At 33.0% G+C, this 20074-nt stretch overlaps 1 protein-coding gene across 1 annotated transcript in view; it reads left to right on the forward strand.

The window, feature by feature from the left end:
* The window catches only part of LOC108908466 (glutamate receptor ionotropic, NMDA 3B-like), a gene marked incomplete at its 5' end in the record, with an annotated part of 78206 nt that extends 65335 nt beyond the window's left edge, over positions 1–12871 (forward strand). Inside the window, 3 exons of the mRNA XM_023454155.1 lie at positions 3423–3542; positions 11485–11555; positions 11605–12871. Of these exons, the coding sequence (XP_023309923.1) occupies positions 3423–3542; positions 11485–11555; positions 11605–12871 (1458 nt within the window). The remainder of the gene's footprint in view (positions 1–3422; positions 3543–11484; positions 11556–11604) is intronic.
* Between the last annotated feature and the right edge of the window lie 7203 nt (positions 12872–20074).

A 20074-nucleotide genomic window follows, 5' to 3' on the forward strand; every position in this document is an offset into this window, starting at 1 on the left:
ATTCATCATTTTTGGCATTTTTTCAACCCCTCAGTAGGGGTGATTTTTAAAATTTTCATAATACTAAAAGCTATGCTCAGTTCAGTTTTTACGACAAGTAATTTGCGACCAAAAACATATTTTTTTGTATTTTTTTAATTCTCTACGAATTGTGAAAAAACGGGTGAAAATCACAGGTTTTTTGCGGTGACTGTTTTTTTTCGATTTTTTTAAAATTCGGACATTATGACTTAATCATCCTGTATATAATTTTATTTTAGTAATTCCATTTTGCCATTGGAAAAGTAATTCTCAAAATTGGGAAATAGATCTGTTTCATCGTGACTATATTTATGTGATGGTATTTTTCAAAAGTGATGTTAGAGCGACAAAAATAAAATATACATATTACAAAGAATCGAAAATAAATACAATTAAATAATAGTTAATATAAATGAAATAGGTTCTAAATTTAATGGTTAACTGTGAGGACTTTTAGATATACTTTAGAACTTTACTATTTATATCTGCTGTAAATATTTAAAAAGGTTATTACATGTACCTGACAGTTGTTAGTCTAGGAAAAGTTGTATATCTAATATGGTTAATGGTTTATTATCACAGTACCTGCATATGAAATTTGTTGAATTCCAATTAACCGCATTCGGCCTCCGAGGAAGTAATAAATTCTGATAATATATTTTCACACCTCTAACTCTGTTCTCGATCTAGGCATTAATATTGTCAAGACATGATCATTCGAAAAAATGGTGAATGCGCCGTGAACAACGTCTATAACATTTCTTTAGTGCCCCATAATTAAAGATATTAAAATTATTATTAAATTTATTGATTACGTAACATTCTGATTTATAAATAAACAATTCATTTAAATAATAAGTTAAAAAGAATGTCGATTCCTTTTATTAAAAATATACACACACATTTGTAAAATATAACTGCCATAGTACTGTAATTCCTAAGCATACTGCAATCGTTTTTAGGTGTTAATATTTGAAAAATTAAATTTATTCAAAATTTACTAACTTTGTATGCCTAATACAGTACCCCCGTATGAATATCTAAAATACGTTAATTTGTGATAGCTTCTGGTGTTTCAATTTTTTTATTTTTTATTTACGTTTTTTTCTAATTGATATCGAAAAAGATGCTATTTTTCAACTTTCAACACCAATTACACACGTCAATTTAGTTTGAAATAAGACATTGGACTTCACCTAGGTACCCAGGGGTTTTTGGGGTCGCTGACTCCGATGCCTCTATTACGTCAGGTTCAAGGTTGAAGGTCAAACTAAGAAGGTGGTTGAAAAAATTCATACATAGGTTTTTCGGGTAGCTGAATTCAATGTCGGTTGACCTCTATCATGTAACCTGAGGGGTTATTTCTTTAATTATCTATCTACCGTTATTACCAGTATCATAACGAGTCTGGATTTCAAAAGAGTTTACTATTTAATTCTCGAAAGGGAGTTTATAATTATCATTACCTTTTAATTAATACGTGGGAACTTACAAATGTTGTATGTTCGGAGAATGTAGCTGTATTAGTTAAAGCACTTACCATCCATTGCTTACGTAGAATGTAATCAGTGACTGGCTGTACAGGGTGACACTAAAGTTGAGAGAAACAAAAGGAAACACCAAAACTTCCAGGAAGGGTTTTAATAACAATAAACAACACAAACAAAATAACGACACAACGGCTCGAATAACATTATTAATTTATTTATTTACACGCGACAGCATACCGAGATTCAGGGAATGCGAGATTCATAGCAAAAATTTTGAAAAAACTTTATCCATTATTAAATTTAATTGATTAGCCCGAGACTCTAAAACTAAGTCAACTGCTCAATGTGGAACCTAAGGAAGAACTAACTTTTTTTCGTAGATCTCTCCTGAATTCGACCCTTCGTTTCGACACGCCCATTTCTTTGATCCAGACGTTTCTGTTCTTATCTTACTGGCGGGAACCCTGGATATCGGGACGCATTGGCATAACTATGCCATGATAATAGTTATCTAAATAATTTTGAGACTAAACTTACAAATAACCCTAGCCTTCCTCTAGTGACTCCGTGTAGTGGTACGGGACGGATTAGTCGATCTCATTTAATATATCCTTATAGCTTGGAAAATCCGCCAAAAAAAACCGCTATTTCATCTATTACTTTTTTTCCAATTACTAACAATTTAACAATTTGATTTAATTCTACTTTAGAACCTCTCTACGCTCTTCTCGTGGTTTCGCGCATTATTACCGATATTGGTTTCCTTGTCCTGCTTACAGCATAGGTTGGCGCATCCTGGACGCGACAGATGACTGTCACATGGCCCCGACTCTAAGTGAATTAGTAAAAAAATATTGCTAAATTTCTCCGAAGCACGACGCTAAGCCCTCAACTTTCGATAAATTAGTGTTAACTGAATTATTTTACTTTTTGGTCCATCCGTTCCCAGAACTAAAAATAAATTACTACGCGTCCCGGCTTTTGTTACACTCACCTCATATTCAAGGTCGTTTGAAGGTTAAAGTAAGAATAGGAGATAAATAAAATTTCCTACCTGCCTACTTTTGTCTGTTTATCTGTCTGCATTTTACCTGCACACCTGTTTGTTTGCTTGTTAGTCTGTATTTATCGTCCTCGTGTATTTTCTGTCCATCTACCTGACATCCTGTCTTTAAAACTGGCTTTTTGTCGGTAAATTTGTCTATCTTCCTGTCTGACTAAATGACTAAATGTTTATATCTCTCTGTTTTTCTGCCACCTTCTGTCTAAATGTCATATGAATTTGAAACTTATTTTCTTCATTCTCATCTTGATTGGTTCTCAGAAAATCTGGGAGCTTTTAGTGACGAACAAGGAGAAATAATGCACCAGGACCTGAATGAGTTTGAACAAAGAATATGTTAGCAGACTATTGAGAGAAACACAAATAAATCACATAAAAAAAGACTTTGGCGTAGCAGCTTGCAGTGCATACTGTGTTTTGCAGTTACAAAGGAATTCGGTCTCAACGAAAAATCGTACACTTTAACACTTAATTTAATTTTTTCTAAACTTTAGTAGTCTTAAATTAGATAAAAGAATCCGTAAATTTACTGAAACATGTAAAAATATGTTACGAGTAAGGATTTCTTGTGCTAGAAGATTATTTAAAAATATTTAAATGTCATACTAGTTTTTAGAAGTTATTTGAATTGTGTGAAATAAGCAATTAAATAACAGATACTTGACATTGATCTGAATTTAAATTATTAAAAATATTTAAGAAATTATGTGAACTGGACATCATATATTTTCTGCTTTATAACTTTAGAAGCAATATGTTTAGCTTTCGTGACATAAATACAGTCTATTAGTAGAACCCTGTTAATAGAGGTAACCCAATACAATAATGCCTTTTGTGTTTGTTTGCAGAAGCTATATCGGTTCATCAATTGCGTGGAGTTGGTCTCACCGCACCACGCCGCCAGGGAACTGGTCCACACTATTAGACAAGGACAAATCACCAGCCTCTTCCAGAAAAGCATTAAAAGGGTTCGTATGGTCTAATTTATTTCTTTCTACACACAGAAACACTTCACTCATCCTTCAAAGATTATTTCCGCAATCTTTCGTTTCGTTTCATTAACAAATTTAAGAATTTAAAAAATTAGGGCTAATCAAAAACGAGGTTATTATTATTATTTTAAAATAGAATATATTTATGGCATTTGTTTAAATATACTGGGTGTAACTTTAAGTGGAGGGACGGTTTTTTAGGGGTTGAAATGCCTTTTTTTTAAATCAAATATGTAGTAAAATTATAATGGGTTTCTTAGAATGCTCGTTAATTCTTGTGTACGCCGCCACTGTAATACTCATGTAGTTATAACAAGATCTCTTAAAAGATAAAAAAAGTATTGTAAGTAAAAAGTATTTCTGATGTTTCAATAGCTTCTGATATGCGTTACATTCATTATTAATGGACATTTTATAGATTAAGGACTTCAAATGTACCCACATGCAAAAATCAAGGGGGTTGAGGTCTGGGGACCGTGGAAGCCAAGCGATTGGTGCTCCTCTGCTTGTTTATCTGTTGAGATATGGAAACCCAAATATGAGCTCTTTTCTGTAATTAAATGGGTGTCTGTCCTCCAAAAGTTGTGGTAGAGAGTGTAATAAAAAAAGAAAATTTAGATAGATATTATCGTTAAGACATAGAGGTATTACATGTGGACCAATCAGAAAATCTCCTGTAATACCCTTGTCTGCCCATAGATGTTGATTGTGAAAATTTTAAATACCATTCTAGAAAATGTTGCTTCATATTTGAACAACACCGAGGTTTTGGATTATGCTGTGCAGGATAATTTGTAGTTAAGAACCCATTGAAAATGGCAAGGATACAAGAGATGCGGCGGTTAATAAGCTAATTGCATGAAAATTTAATTTAAAAACTGTATAAATCTGTAGTCCGACAACAACTAATAGTGGTGAAACAATTTAATGTTACAAATTAATTATGAAAAAAATTAAGTTTTGCGAAGTGATTAAGTGGTTCATCGTGACGTCAATTAGTGTGATTGTGAACACAACCTTCTTTCTCTCGGCCGGCTGCCATCAAGTCGTAATTCTCATGCCCATGAGATGGAAACTAATATAAAGAAACGCGCATGCGCCTCGAAGCAATGTGGATTTGGCTCTCTTTAGACTTATCACTTATTTTGGGTGTCAAGATTTAATAATTAATTATTAATTGACAACCTCTAAGAGATTTATGATATTGTCACTACCTACCTGATTTATATAATGTTATAGATTTCTAAACATTTAAAAAATATATGTAAGTTGCCTGTTGTCGAGTGCTATAATTTGGAATCTCACCAACGGCATCTAAATTTTGCTCTTCAGTTTGCTATACGAACTTCTCATAGTCTTACTCTTGTAAATGGAGTGCCACTCTCTGCGAGACGCTGAAACAACCCAGCAAATGTTCTGTGATCCACATGTTGTCAATCTAGATAAATCCACTGGTAAAGTCTAGTAACCTCAAGGTCATTTCCATCTGCCCAACCATAATCAGCTAGATTGCGTCGGATTTATAATGCTATCCGTTAATTAATTACACAATATCTCACTGAAAATTTTAATTCATCAAGTAGCTTTAGTGTAAAATACCTACAAATTTTAAAATTATTCTCAGGAATTGCTTAGGAAATAACACTATATATCCTCAAGGAAGCAATTAATAGAAACAACTGCCGTTATTTTAACGTATTTTGTATGCTTTCAAAGTTAGTCCGTTAATATATTTTACACCCTGTATAACAAGATAGCCCTAGAAAATGCCCTACAACAATAGCCGAACTGTTATAAAGAATCTTTGGTGACTTTAGTAAAAGAAATCATTTTATATCGATTTACTGAAGTACTGTTAATTTAAAATTGTGTTAAGTTTAAAATAGTAGAACATTTAATTCATTCTGTCATGGGGATTGAAAACTTGTCTAAAATTGGAACATTTTTCTTTAATATTTTTATTAGCCGAATAATTTGTGTTTCGAGATTTTTCATACGACTTGAAATTAAGTCATCTAGCAGTTAGTCGAATGTAATAAAAAATGATGAAAAACTTGTATCTTTGCTATAGACAGCTAAACTTTTAATTAGCTACAATTATTTAACTGTGAGGTCGTAAATACAAGTTTCATATTTGTATTCACAAAACTTAATTCACTAAACTTATTTCAAGCTCTAAAGAGTGGATTTCTATACAGAAGCACTGTGATTATGTTAGTTCTGTTTAATCTCGTTTCTCCAAATGCTTTTTAGGAGTGCAGCTAGCACTCGAAAAGCCTCGAATATCGTCAACGTCTGGCAAGGATCCAATTAGAGAATAATACCTCGATTATGCATGGTTTTAAGATTTATATATTAAGGCTGTTGTTGAATCGACAACGTTAAAATGGTGGTTATCTGACGTTATTTATAGTAGTTTCTAAAGTATAGATATAGGGTAAAAAATTCAATTAACATCTCACCGATAGTTCCAGACGAGACGAAAAAGTTTATGGTAATGTTTTCAGTAATAGACCTCATGAAGAATTTTAGGCGTATTTAAATAATGTGTATTTTAAATTTTAAAAGAGCGTTAGATTAAATTAAAAATTAATCAATCAATTAAAAATTATCAATCATCAAAGTTATAGAGAATCATCATCTTTACTACTGGATTCGAGTTTATACATGGTGTAACAGCAATATTGTGACATATTCCACTCAAATTAAACAGTAGTAACATTTTTTTAAAACGATTCTTAACATCTCTACAACTCTTCAAAGATTAAATGGGAAACTGTAGGCAATTATTCAAGAAGTACTGAAAAACTCGTAGCTACAGAGTGCAGTTCTGTCACAATTAAAATTTGAACAAAGTCTAACCATTGGCTTCAGAATTATAAGAGGTCTGACCAATGATATCGCAGATAATCTCTTCCCTGATTTGAACTTTTTGTCTCTTCAACTTCTTGCATAGAACGGTCCATTCACGCGTAAACGTAAAAGAACTTTGACAATGTTAGCAGCTCGACAGCAGTAGCGTCATAGATTAATCCTTATTTTCTTGTTTTAATTTATTAACGCTTAAAGCTACACATTTATGGAAAAGTTGAATCTATAAATACGTCCGATTATTTTTGATCCCAATAAAGTGATTCTGTGCGAAACAATGATTCATTCGTAACTATGTTTCTAAGTTTTTTTAACTTTTAACTATGGGTGGTTTATTCTATGTGTATTCTATGAAAAAGAACTTGGGAATAAATTATTCATGTTTCTAAATATTTTCTACGACATGAAATAACTTTTTTCGAAGACTGTCATAAAATGCTAACATTTTAACTCTGTTCCCTAAGAGTTAAAAGGACACCTCAATTAACTGAAACGAAAAATACTTTCTTGGTTTAGAACAGAAAAAGCTTTATCAATTTAATTGGATATATTGTTTCAATAATATGGCTATTTATTTTTGAAAATTTATTTGTTTCAATTTAAAAAAATTACAACTCAAACTAATCTACTATCATTAGTTTCATTGTTTGAAAATTGCGAATAGTGGTTCCTAATGGGGTTCCCTATTTCTAAGTGGGTCAAGTTTATTCCACATTTTCAGGGAAATTTTGAATATGCAGTGATTTCTATACGAATGCTTCTTATGTTATTAAAACAAACTACTTGATTGGTGCATCTTTAATTAGCTTTTCTAATTAAAATCCACATTAATAAGTAAACTTAAGGAGAAACATAGATTATTTTAGATACCTATAACTATACATATATGTATAATATGAAATACATCTGAAATGACAAATGCCCCCCGAACTGCCTTGTCTGGAATTTTAAAATAATAACCACATAATATTTGTCTTTTGTAGCCTGTACGTATATTTAGAAGTTCTTCTATTCTACAATTCCTGTGAATACCCATTACTAAAATAATCTGAAAAAGACCACTTTGTTGTTCTCATATAACACGTAATTTATTTTTTATTTGCGATGCAAACAGTACCTTAACGACTTTATCTTTCAAAAAGGTGCATATTGATTACCTTCTTTAATGTGAATTACCATAAGTGGGAGCTTAGAAATATTTTATATTCAGAAAATTAAATTTAGGCACTTACCATTGTTTCTCTCAGGCAATGTTTAATCCACAGTGTTGCACAGACTGTTTCTCTTTCACTTAACTTCAAAATAAATAGTACACGCGACAACGTTAGTTCCAAGATTCAAGGGGTCGGGTACATATGACGGAATTGAAAATATTAGTCATTGACAAATTTATCCTGAAGCTCTAAAGTTAAACAAATCGGACTGTCTGGAAACCCAAAGAGAACTTCCTCTTTGGAATTTTCTGGATTTTGATATTTTTACTCTGACTCCGTCCATTTTCCGAGATTGTTATCACACTATTTACTAACTTTAAGAACAAAGAGGGCGTCGCTTCGTTTATGCCTTAACTATTTTCTGCCTACTACCTTGTCGATTTAATCTCCCTTCCTGAATCTGAAGGAATAATTATTCTGAAAACTAATTTACATTATCACCACCCTCTTCTTTAGGCATTTCTTCGTCGAATCCTTCTTTTTCTTTCCTAAGTAGAGGGAAAAGACAAAAGTAGTTTCAATATCGTTCTATCATGGAATTCCTATGTTCATTCCGTACTGTCTTTGCGAGTAAATTCCTTGAAAGCTCATGAAAAGCAAATATCTTCAATTTCCTTTTTTAATTACCACCAAAGATAGTTCGAGATGGCTAGAAACGTTTTCTTTCACAAGTTTTTTAGGTTTATGGCTCTTCGAAATAGAATAATAAGATAATGGCCCTTTAATGGCTTAGCTAAAGACTGTAATGTGTTCCTCAGATTATAACATTCCTTTGTGCAATATTGTCCAAAGTTAGCATGAGATCCTACTATCATGGGATTATATTGAACTAAGTAAATTTCCTACAACAAGCTATATAATATTTTTTTGATAGACACGTAGCAAGAAAATATAAATACCCATAGAATCAGTCACAAAAACTGAGAAATTTTCTTACCTTAGTTCTTACAAATATTAAATGTAAGGCATCAGATATATTTAATCGATTCGAGAATAAATTATTCACGCACTCAGACCTCTCGACAGAAGTTTGGTCTTGAGCCGTAGCCCTATCTAATCGCTCTCTACTCCAAGGTTTGGTAATTAAACTCGCCCCGTTCTGCGCCAAAACTAATTCTAGAATCTGTGTGATTATTATTTTGTAAAATTTTACGGCTTAATTCCTATTTAAATTTCATGACACTCAAATGTTCGATACTAGAACAGTAATTTTAAAATTACAACGAAGTCCTTTTACACCAGAGTAATGTAATTAGTGCCATACACCAATTTACTAATTGAAATGGTTTTCATTACAGAATGCATTTTTATTTCATTTCATTACCAGCACTTTAAAACTTAAAACATAAGACACTAAATGACGGTCTTAAATTGGATTGGTAGTTATTAATATACTTTTATTTTTATATTTGGTGGAAAGAGGGGTATTATACATAGTGATTCATAACTTTTACAAAAAAATTGATCGATGTACGATGGATTCACACGAATGCTACAGTAAAAAAATAGTATATATGTAAACGAATTTAGTTAGCACAAGTGTTTATGTACTATACTTTATTCACTACCGTGCATTTTCATAAAACATGTGTTTGTTTTTTTTTCAAATTACTCTTTATAGTTATTTACACCACAAAGAAGGTTATTTACCAGTCGAGGAAGATTTTGCGCCCGAGCGGAGCGAGGGCTGGCAATAGAGTCCGAGACTGGTAAATAATTATACTTAACTGTTGCATGGTGTATAACATTTTAGCTGCTCCCACAATACTTTATGGTTCCAGAAATAAAGATTAGGTTTTATTTTTTGACATTTCTTAATAAATTCATTTTGACATTATTTGAAATCTTCCAAAGTCGCCTTGGTTGCTTGGATTTTGTCGTTTCTAAGGTGTGAAGCTACATAAAAGTTGCAATTTTACTGGTTTTGAACAATTATTTCTAAATGAGCGATTTTCAAATAGAAAGTGCAGCAAATGCTGCCTGCGAATTTTTATTGCCCGAGAAGTCGAAAGTGCGCTACGGAGAATGGTGCCAGAACAAAAATACTGGTGTTTCTGAAATGTCGCTGCTAGCATATTTCACGGAGAAGTCAAGAACTTTAAAGTCACCGGCGAGTTTGTGGAGTAATTACTCAATGATTAAGTCAACTATTTCCGTCGAGGAAAACGTGGATATATCAAAATACCCCAAGCTGCGACCATTTTTGAAATGTAAGAATGACGGCTATACACCTAAAAAGTTAAACGTCTTTACAAGAGAAGAGAACATAACACATATTTGCTAATGAAGGTAGTGACGTTCTTAGGCATTGCAGAAGCATGCCGTTCTGATAAGTTATGCAAACTTACTTTGGACAACGTCAATTTCAAAAATTTCGATGACATTATTGTAGTTACCATTCCAGATTCTAAAAATAGTATGTGTCATACGTTTACAATTACTTCTCGTTTGGGTTCTGTTTCTCACCTAGAAATTCTCAAGAAATATATTAAGATTAGATTGGCAATTAAAACTGAAATTTCACGCTATTTTATGTGTTATCAAGCAGGTAGATGTTACAACCATCCAGTCGGCAAGAATACCTTTTCTATGATTCCTAATAGATTGCACAGTTTTTGAAACTAGAACATCCTGAAACATATACAGGCCATTCATTTCGAAGAACATCAGCAACGTTACTAGTAGTATAGCAGTGGGGATTCCAGACCACTTCAAGGTCACCACCGGGCTGCCGCCATCCGAAGCTAGCACCAGGTCTCCAGCAGCAGCTCCAAGGTCACGCTGAAGAAGTGTCAGTGGGGTGCGGGGGTGGGGTATCTGGAATGCAGAAGAAGAAGCCGGGGTCCGTCATCGGCAATGACCACCAGGAGGTCGGCATCGAGGAGCGTGACGTCAGAGGCGGCACCAGGCGCGTGCATGAGNCGATGACGGACCCCGGCTTCTTCTTCTGCATTCCAGATACCCCACCCCCGCACCCCACTGACACTTCTTCAGCGTGACCATGGAGCTGCTGCTGAAGACCTGGTGCTAGCTTCGGATGGCGGCAGCCCGGTGGTGACCTTGAAGTGGTCTGGAATCCCCACTGCTATACTACTGTTACTGGATAATACAGGAGTTGATATATTAGCAATCAAGAGACATGGTCGGTGAAAATCAGCCACAATTGCAGAAAGTTATGTTGCTGACAGTTTAAGTCACAAAAATGAAATAGCCAACAGGATTCTTTACAATGACATTAACTCCAAGTTCTAGGAGTACGTCGCATCATGCTGTTTTAATGGATCAGTCAGATAATATTGAGCCTACGGTGACTGAAATGGATGGAGCGGTAACATCATTTTGAGAAAAATGTGATAATTAATAAATGCGAGGGAAAAATTATCCAGATTTTATAAATATTACTGAATGTAATGACTGTACATACAATTACTATAAATATTCATTCATAATAATTAATAAAATGTAATGTTCATAAAATATTTCTATTCATTTGTTCATAAATTATGCATTTATAACTCGAAGTTGCTTTTTCCCTAGGGAGGTAAGTTTGTTGTCCATAGCAACTTCCACTTCTACGGTAAAATCCACTTACCTCGTTAAAAACAGATGGGAGCAGATAAAATACTTTTGTATTTGATGACAACTGTCTCCCTGTCATTAAGCATAATAAAATCACCCTATTTTGTCATAAATAAACATTCCATTTATTTATTTCTGGTTACATAGGCACATATTTTTTTCCATTTAAATACTTAAACACACCCTAGTGTAAGATAGATATAAAGTATTTTGAGAATTTTCTTCGGTATTCCCCTTGATGATTATTGTTTCAGAAGGAACACGAACAGCGCAGGCGAAGAAAGAGCAAAGCGCAATTCTTCGAGATGATCCAGGAAATAAGGAGGTAGGTGTTCACAAGAACCATTCCTAATTAATTACTATTAAATATAAAGCACTATTCGCAGGCAACAGCAGGAAGAGAGGGAGCCGCCCTTGGAGTCCGTGACAGAAGACGACTCCGAATATCAGCTGTCCCCGGAGGAGAAAAAGTCGAAATTGAGCCCGAGCATTATCCGTAGAACTTTCCTGAGGACGAGTCCGAAAGCGGATAATAGTGGAAAAATTAAATCTCCAACTACGTACTTTAATAAGCAGCTGTTTAGCCCTCGCTCTAAAAATAAAGCCAAGAGTTCCACCACCCTGAACGTGAGGCGATTCAGCACCGACAGCGTTTTTAATTCGCAAACTTTGAAATTAGATCACAGCAGCGCCGTCGGGAGGAGATTAAGCAAGGACGCTTCCACATTTTTGACGAGCTCGCCGCCTGATGTAAATAGCAGGCGATCGAGCTACTTAGACATTATTAGTTCGGGAAATAAACTATCGGGCAAAAGTCCCATCCTATCTATAGAGAACTTATCGGACTGCAGTTCAGCGAAATATTCGGAACCTTTGAGGAAACTTTCAGACTCCGAGAGCATAGGTAGAAAGTTAGCCACTTTACCCAAGTATCGCGAACCAATCGACAAGCACCGCCTACAGCCGCAGTACAGTCTAACTCTAGGCAAGAGCGACGAAACTTTAAGTAAAACGGAAAAACCGGAACAGGTATCGGCTGCCAGAAGTTTCAACAACATTTCAGAAACTAATTCAAACTATAATATCGAACATAAGAGCAATTTATCAGACGACGAGATAGCTAGGAGAAACAAGCAGACTATCGAACAACTTCAAAATGTCTTAACTAAGAGCATTACAAAGCCTAGTAAACGAGTAAACGACAATAATTCGAAGCAGAACACCAACCCTCAGATTAGAATACAAATTGAGGATACAACCAAGACGGAACAGCGCAATCCACCTTTGTCGAGGAGAAACAAAACGCGGCACCAGAGCTTAGGAGATGCGACTACAACCGTGCAGTCGAATACATCAGAAGTCACAAAACGAAACAAACTGACAGAGCAGAGTAAGTCTCTAGATGGCAGTAACCCATCAACGAAGGAAAAATCAAGGTCTAGGTCCCGACTGAGAGAAGACGATCTACCCCCAGCGCCTCCCCCGCCCAACTGCTCCCCAAGAAACTCAAATGGACGATCGCCACTCGAAAGGTTATCAAAGGATGAACTTGTTCTTCTTTGGAGGAGTTCGGAGTCAGAGCTGCGGAGCCACCTGCTCAAAGCGATAAGGGATAAGGAGGAACCATCCGACCCACCTTGAGGAAAGTAGAAAACCAAAAATTTTGATTTAAATAATTGGAGCCGTGATTTGGTAATCGGGATCTTTGTTTCACGCTCACAGACCATCTTCATCAATTCAATTATAAACGAATCATTACATTGCGTAGACTTAAACTAGGAGTCGTCGATTCAAAACTGGGCACGATGGGAGAAAAAAAAATTGGGGAATTGTGGTGCCTATGAAGTGAATAAACGGCCTTAGAATTGTAGAGTGATAAAAACGACCACTAAGTGTTATTAGAAGCCTTTATCTTTAGAGGTGAAAACCTCAGCGCCTTTTCAACTAGGACTGGTTCTACTAGACTACTCTTATTTCGTTTTCTCATTTCGTCATTTAGTATAAAAATCAAATTCAGTTGTATAAATTAAATAATATATACTGCCAATTATATTTAGAATTTTTTAAGTAGATTGGTGATATTAAAGTCTTATGCAACAGATTTAAGGGAGTTTTAACGGGCCTATCCGGGCATAGTTTAGCGAAAATCTAGTAGGTAATTGTTGTTACAAAGGTGGCAGTATTACATTAAACCAATATGCGGTGCAACAATTTTAAAACAGAAAATACAAAATAAGACACATTCCTGCTACATGTATATATAACTTCAAATCAGGAAGAGCTGAAGGATAAGAAATATTAACTAATTTAATACATGTATGTATTTATTTATACTTAATAAAACAATTAATTTTTTGGCATATACTTATACGGGATGTTTTAGAAACAAGTAGACACTTCCTTGAAATTGATAAATGAGACATAAGAGAAACAAAGTAATAATTTTGTTATATTTTAATCAAGAAATAATATTTTTTCCTTAAGGTTTTAATATTAAATTCGTAAAGTTTTGGACTACCAAGAAGCGCAACAGAGGTTAAATTTTGAATATGTTTTTTCGGGACAATTTTCTCTTCTCTTTAGACAAGTGTTGTCAAATATCATTTGTTCATTTTTAATATCCTATCGCATACTTTATGAAATGTAATTATTTCTTAAACATCCCCTATATTCATGCATATAAAATCTGCATAAAAAATAAGAACAACCAAAATCAGAGCTCTCTACGTATAATTCATACCGATAGATGAAATATTCATTGTTAAACATATTTGTATTTATTGACACGGTTAACTTCCATAATATTTGAATTGAAAATTAATTATTAAGTGCATTAGTGTTAGTCACAATATGTTTAAACGTTAGTCCAGGGTGGAGCAAATACATTGCTGAACAAATGTGGTTATTTACTCACAGATTAAATATAACAATGTCATTTTGTTACAACTTAGTTGATAAGAAAGTGACATGAAAATACTATTTTCAAAAACTAAACTAACTAAAATTGCATTCTACAGTTATTAACTTACTTTCAACTGAACAGATTTTGTACATACCTCAAAGTATATTAGAAAAAAAACTGAAGTAAAAACATCATCTCCTATGTGACAACGACGAAATTCATGTTACTATGTCCCAACTAAATACTAAAGGTCAGTCATGCCCTTCAGTCATTCAAAACTTATTATTATCAAATATCATTATACAAGGTGTTCTACAAGCTCTATGACTTAAAACTTAAAACTATAAAAATTGTTGAAAATGTCCACCCTCGTCTCGAATACAAACCTCACATCGGCAAACTAAATATTCCGTCACTCGACGGATGAGATTTCTTATCTGGTTAGCTGCATCCTGAACGCGGTGGCCATGCTATTGGACCTTGCTGACCTATCAATTTATTCGGGAAATGATCATTTAAGCAAGCAATTACTTTTCTCCCTCTAAGTGGTGATGCACCATCGTGCTGATACCACTTATTGATAAACAATATTAAGCCCCACGTCATCAATGAAATGAAAAAGGTTGTTTTCCGAGAAAGTTCTATACAGATCTGCATTAAACGATCATTTAAAACATGTACGGGCGCTAAATTATTGTTGAAAATGCTACCCCAAACGTTGACACTGAAACGTTGCTGAAATCGTCTTGACCTAATTGCATGCAGAGTTTGTAACACCCGGATATGTTCATTATGATTTATTATTTACACTCTCCCTAGTGAAGCACGAAGCACACTTCATAAAACTACATGACAAGCGAAATGAATTTATCATTTTGTGCATGTTGTACAAGTAACTAGCGACAATATTCTAATCGCTGAGGAGCGTTTCCAGCATTAACGCTTGTGTACAGTTTGCGATGAAACGGATGTAACATTTCTCTATTCAATACATATCATACAAAATTCGGTAATAAATAAAGATTACTTGTGTCGAACACTACTTGAGGAGTTGTCAATGACAGCATCTATTATATCTTCTTCATTTTGTACATTCACTTCAGTAGGACAAATGGCCTTAGCGGAATGGAGCGGGGTTAGCTTCTTCTCGAAGTCTACGAAATGATGTACTAAAGACTGTGTGTGCAGGTTGATGTTTATTTGGGTATCTTCATCCGTATTCCCAGGTTGCTTGTCTGGCGTTCCCATTGGAATATCCATAAGGTAAGTCGCGGATATATGGACCGTCTTTATAATGTTACGATTTCTATTAAGTTGCTTCGAAAGAAATTAAAATGTATTATCTTGACGATTAAGTAAACTTATTAACGTAGTAAAATAACACTCGTTATGACAATAAAAATAAATGTATACCTAAAAAATACAAATCAACAAAATATATGTTGCAGACCATATATACCAGACTCTGGGTAATATGGACCTTACCTTACAATTTTTCTTTCTGGAGGAATTAGATTTCTTTTTATAAACAGTAGGCATAGTGATTTTCTTAAAACAATTATAATTACAGTATAAAAATATTGGACCGTATTCCCCTCATATATGAAGTCCATTTATCCCGATCGTACTGGCTCCCAGATACGCTACAAAGCGAAGTTTTATAGAAATGATAGATTGGGTGGTGAGAATTAATGTTATTTAGAAATATATACACATTACTCTAGTAAAAAATTCATGCAATTCTAAATGTCATGGTTAAACCGGCAAATTCAGAAAATTTTCAACGTGTCAGATTTTAATTTGCCTCAATAACTTAACCTATTATTTGTTAGATTATAATAAAAACACATGCATATGTTGACAAGTATGCATCGACTAATACTAAATAAACGACATTACCATCTAGTGCGAAATAGTGTAATTATTTAAATAGTCCATATATCCCGGCGGTCCATAAATACCTGAATTGCCTTATACAAAGACGATATCTGCATACCCTTCAGTTGTAACTAAATGCATTTTTTATTTAGCACTTTAACGCTAAATGTCAAATTAACAAATAAAAATAACATACATTTATTTATCAGTTTACTTTGATTGAAATATGAAATTACAGTTTTTAAAATGCTTGTGACTTCTAAATAAAAACGAATCGGACCTAAGTTCATATAAAAAAAATATATTTGAAATTAACCCCCTATCAAAGTTTGTCACCCTGTATATGGTGAAAAAAACGTATAGACCGTATTTATTATTTTAGAAATGTGGTAATTTAAAATAATTACTTATTAAAACGATAATATTTATATTTTTATGCAATTTATATTTTTTACATGATCTTTAATAATATATTTTTTTTCTTTTTACTTTCAAAACTACTATGACTAGTACTGTAACTGGTACCATTACTGCTATAATTTGTTATTTGAGTCAAAACAAGTTCCATTGCAATTACCTCTTAATGCGGTGTTTAAAATTTTAATATCAAATTTTTAACAAACGGTTAATAACCTCAACCGTATATGGAAGAAATATATGTTTTTTTCTTTCGGTATACCTCTCTTATTACTAAATTAATAGCACTAAGTACACAAATATTATTAAATACTGGCACCTCTTTGATACAAATTTATATATAAGTACATAGAAATCATACCATCCTTTGCTTTAAGTACTTGAAATTCAGTGATAATTAAAAAATTTGGACTTTCTGTTATATTGATAGAAGTCATATAATATTAAGAATGGTACTTTAATATTTCCAGTTTTAAAGTTTTTGCACCGTACAGTATTCTCTATAAACAAATAGCTTTAATAAAAACATAGGTAAGTTTAGTGTAACACTGTCGGAGTTTTGAGTCAATTTAAAAGAGTTCTCTCCGTCTATTTATTAGAGATATAAGTACTTCTCTATCCTATTGTTGATATTTTAAAGTTTATTGGAATTGAATGATAATTTTAAAATAGATAAATATATAATATATAACATGAAAGAAACAACATATGAAATGTGATGTTTAATAGAAGTAAAGATTTGTTTAAAATATTTTCTTGTGACCTTTTAAATTACACCTCTTAAAACAATCTAAACGAATATATCTGCTCAGTACAACAAAATAAATACCAATTTTTAAATTTAAAATTAATGGATATATCTGATAGTGTGAAAATATTTTAAACAAAGATTCGTTGTACATATTGTATATAGATTTAGGGTAATGACACAAATTTGTAAATTATAGCAAATTTAAAACACTTTATTGTTGAAATATATGATCTTAGAATATGTATGACAATTTTATGTTCCTCTTTCCATTCCCTTGAACCTATCTTTTGTCTTTTCAACACTTAGAAGTCCAAAATTTTCAGAAAAATTGAACGTTGGGGAAACCGATTTTTTCCCAGAAAAATTGGGAAAATGGAGAAATTCGAAAAAACTGAATATTTATTCAAATCTAGTACAAAAATGGTTCTAGCCAATGGTGGATAATATAAATAATATTTCATTATACATATAAAAAACAACTTTTTATAATAATACAAAAAAAATCAATTTTATTAAAATCTGAAGACCTTACATTCAGTAATTTCTTCTCAAGTTCAGTTTTTTATTTTGTTTTCTTTATTTTTTGGATATTTTACCAGTTGTTAGGGTAAAAAGTATTTTAAATATATTTTTTTTAGTTATACATGTGTCGTTTCGTCGTTTATTCATAAAAATTAAAGTTTTGTTTTGATTTGTTATGGTAAAAAGTATTATATGTACCTACCTCTTGTTGTGCTTGAGCTCTACTAATGATGATTTGGGGGTATCTGGATTCCGAATATATAAATTTTATTATACCTGGAAAAATATTTTAATACCTCAGTATTTTCTCAAGTATTTCTATTTTGCATAGGAAAAAAACAAAAAAAAAAGAATTTTGTAGTACCAAATATATAGGTACGATAATTAAATAACTAATATCGCATGAGTATGCAATGATTTATTTAGCATTACTTTATTTTAGGAAAAATGTATTATATTTACATCTTATACAGAGTGTCGCACTAAGGTCGGCGAGGTACAATATTAGGGAAAGTATATTGATTAATAAAGAAAAATCGCTGGAAATAGTTTTCAAGTTCGTAGCTCAGCCGCTAGGGGACGCAATCTACATACCAAAACTAGAGCCAGTATTATATACATACAGGTATACTGGCTCTGACCAAAACATAGAGTTGAATTTTTCTCAGAAATCTTTCCTGTTCAGGTATATTTAATAGTTATACCATTATTTTCAATGCAGGAATTTAACCTTCGCTGCGTGCTTAGGTAGATTCTTTTATAAAAGCATTTTTTTTTTGGTAATTAAATGTCTTTTCCTTACCATCATGTTCCTCCATTCATTATGATCATTTATTTTTGTTCACTAATTTGTGAATAACTTGATAACAAAAAAAGATATCGAACTCTTTCTAACGTCATAATGTAACTATTTTTATGCTCTTCAAACTAACCTATAAAAAGTTTTACCCTGCTATTTCACATATTTAAGAAAACGTGAAACAACGTAAACTTGGAAAAACAGCGCCAATAAATAAACAACTCTTTCGTTAGAAATTTCAAAGTTATACTATATTCATCAGTTTTTTGTGCTGAATTCATTTATGTAAAGAAAACTATAGCATTTGAATTAAAATTTTTGAGAATAATTCGTAAAACGGCATTCTTTTGAAATAACGCCCTCCATAGGTTTCCATATTGAGGTAAATGACATTACGGATTCACCACGAGATGAAGCATGGAAAGACATTTTCAACGAGGTATAACACAATGGGCTTTTAGTGAGTCAATCCTTAAAAAAATGCATTTTTCTGATCAGACATTAGGGGCTTCCCCCACCCTTTCTGTCGAGAGATAAAACAAAATGTTAATAACAAAAATTATGCACAATGAATCCGACTAGCCATATTTGCATCTACTATATGTACAGGGTGTCCCGAAATACATGCAACAAAATTTGGTCACAGGTTCTTAAGACAAATTTAGGGGACCCGTATTTTTTCTTTTTGCCAACTGGCCCCTCTTTCGGAGTTACAGCCCCCTGAAATCTGCCCCTAAGAAGTCTTTTTTATATCTCAAAACCATGTTGTACGAGAATCACTAAATTTGGTACACAAGGGTTTTATGACATGTAGAATCTCACAGTGCTACGCTTTTTGGCGAGAACCCCCCTTAAGACACTTTTTCGTGGGCCCTCTTGTCTTTGGACTGAGAAAAATTTGATCGCAAATTTGATTTTTTTTTTAAATTATTAGTTAGCTAAAAAGCCATTGAATTTAGTAACTTTTTTGACTCTTGATATTTGTTTCGTACAACGCAATGTTTTTGGGGAAAATGGCGAATCATGATATGCATTCGATCACATTATGACATTTTTCTCGAAAACATTGCGTTTTACGAAAAAAGTATAAAGAGACAAAAAGTTTCTAAATTTAATGGCTTTCTAGTGGACTGATAATTTTTAAGAAATTTAAATATGCGATCAAATTTTTTGGCTCCAAAGACAAGGCCCACGAAAAATTGTCTTAAGGGGGTTCCCCGCCAAAAAAACAATACATTTGTTAGATCTAAACTTGAGTATGCATCTGTAGTCTGGACACCTATCTACGCTACACACATAATATCTATTGAGAAAATTCATCGCCGATTCTTTAAATCAGCTACATTTTTTATTAATGGCCAGTATCCTCCTCAAGGAATTACTCAGGGAGCATTTTTCAAGCGTTTCAATATGAGTAGCTTGTCTCAAAGACGCAAGTTAAATTCTGTTATTTTCTTATACAAGATCTTGAATAATAACATTATATGTGAAGATTGGTATATTACAAATGATCAATTTTCATATTCCTAGAACTTATACCCGACATTTACACCTCTTCGCGATCAAGCATCATTG

Source organism: Anoplophora glabripennis, unplaced genomic scaffold (genome assembly GCF_000390285.2).
Source record: "Anoplophora glabripennis isolate ALB-LARVAE unplaced genomic scaffold, Agla_2.0 scaffold240, whole genome shotgun sequence".
Lineage (NCBI taxonomy): Eukaryota > Metazoa > Arthropoda > Insecta > Coleoptera > Cerambycidae > Anoplophora > Anoplophora glabripennis.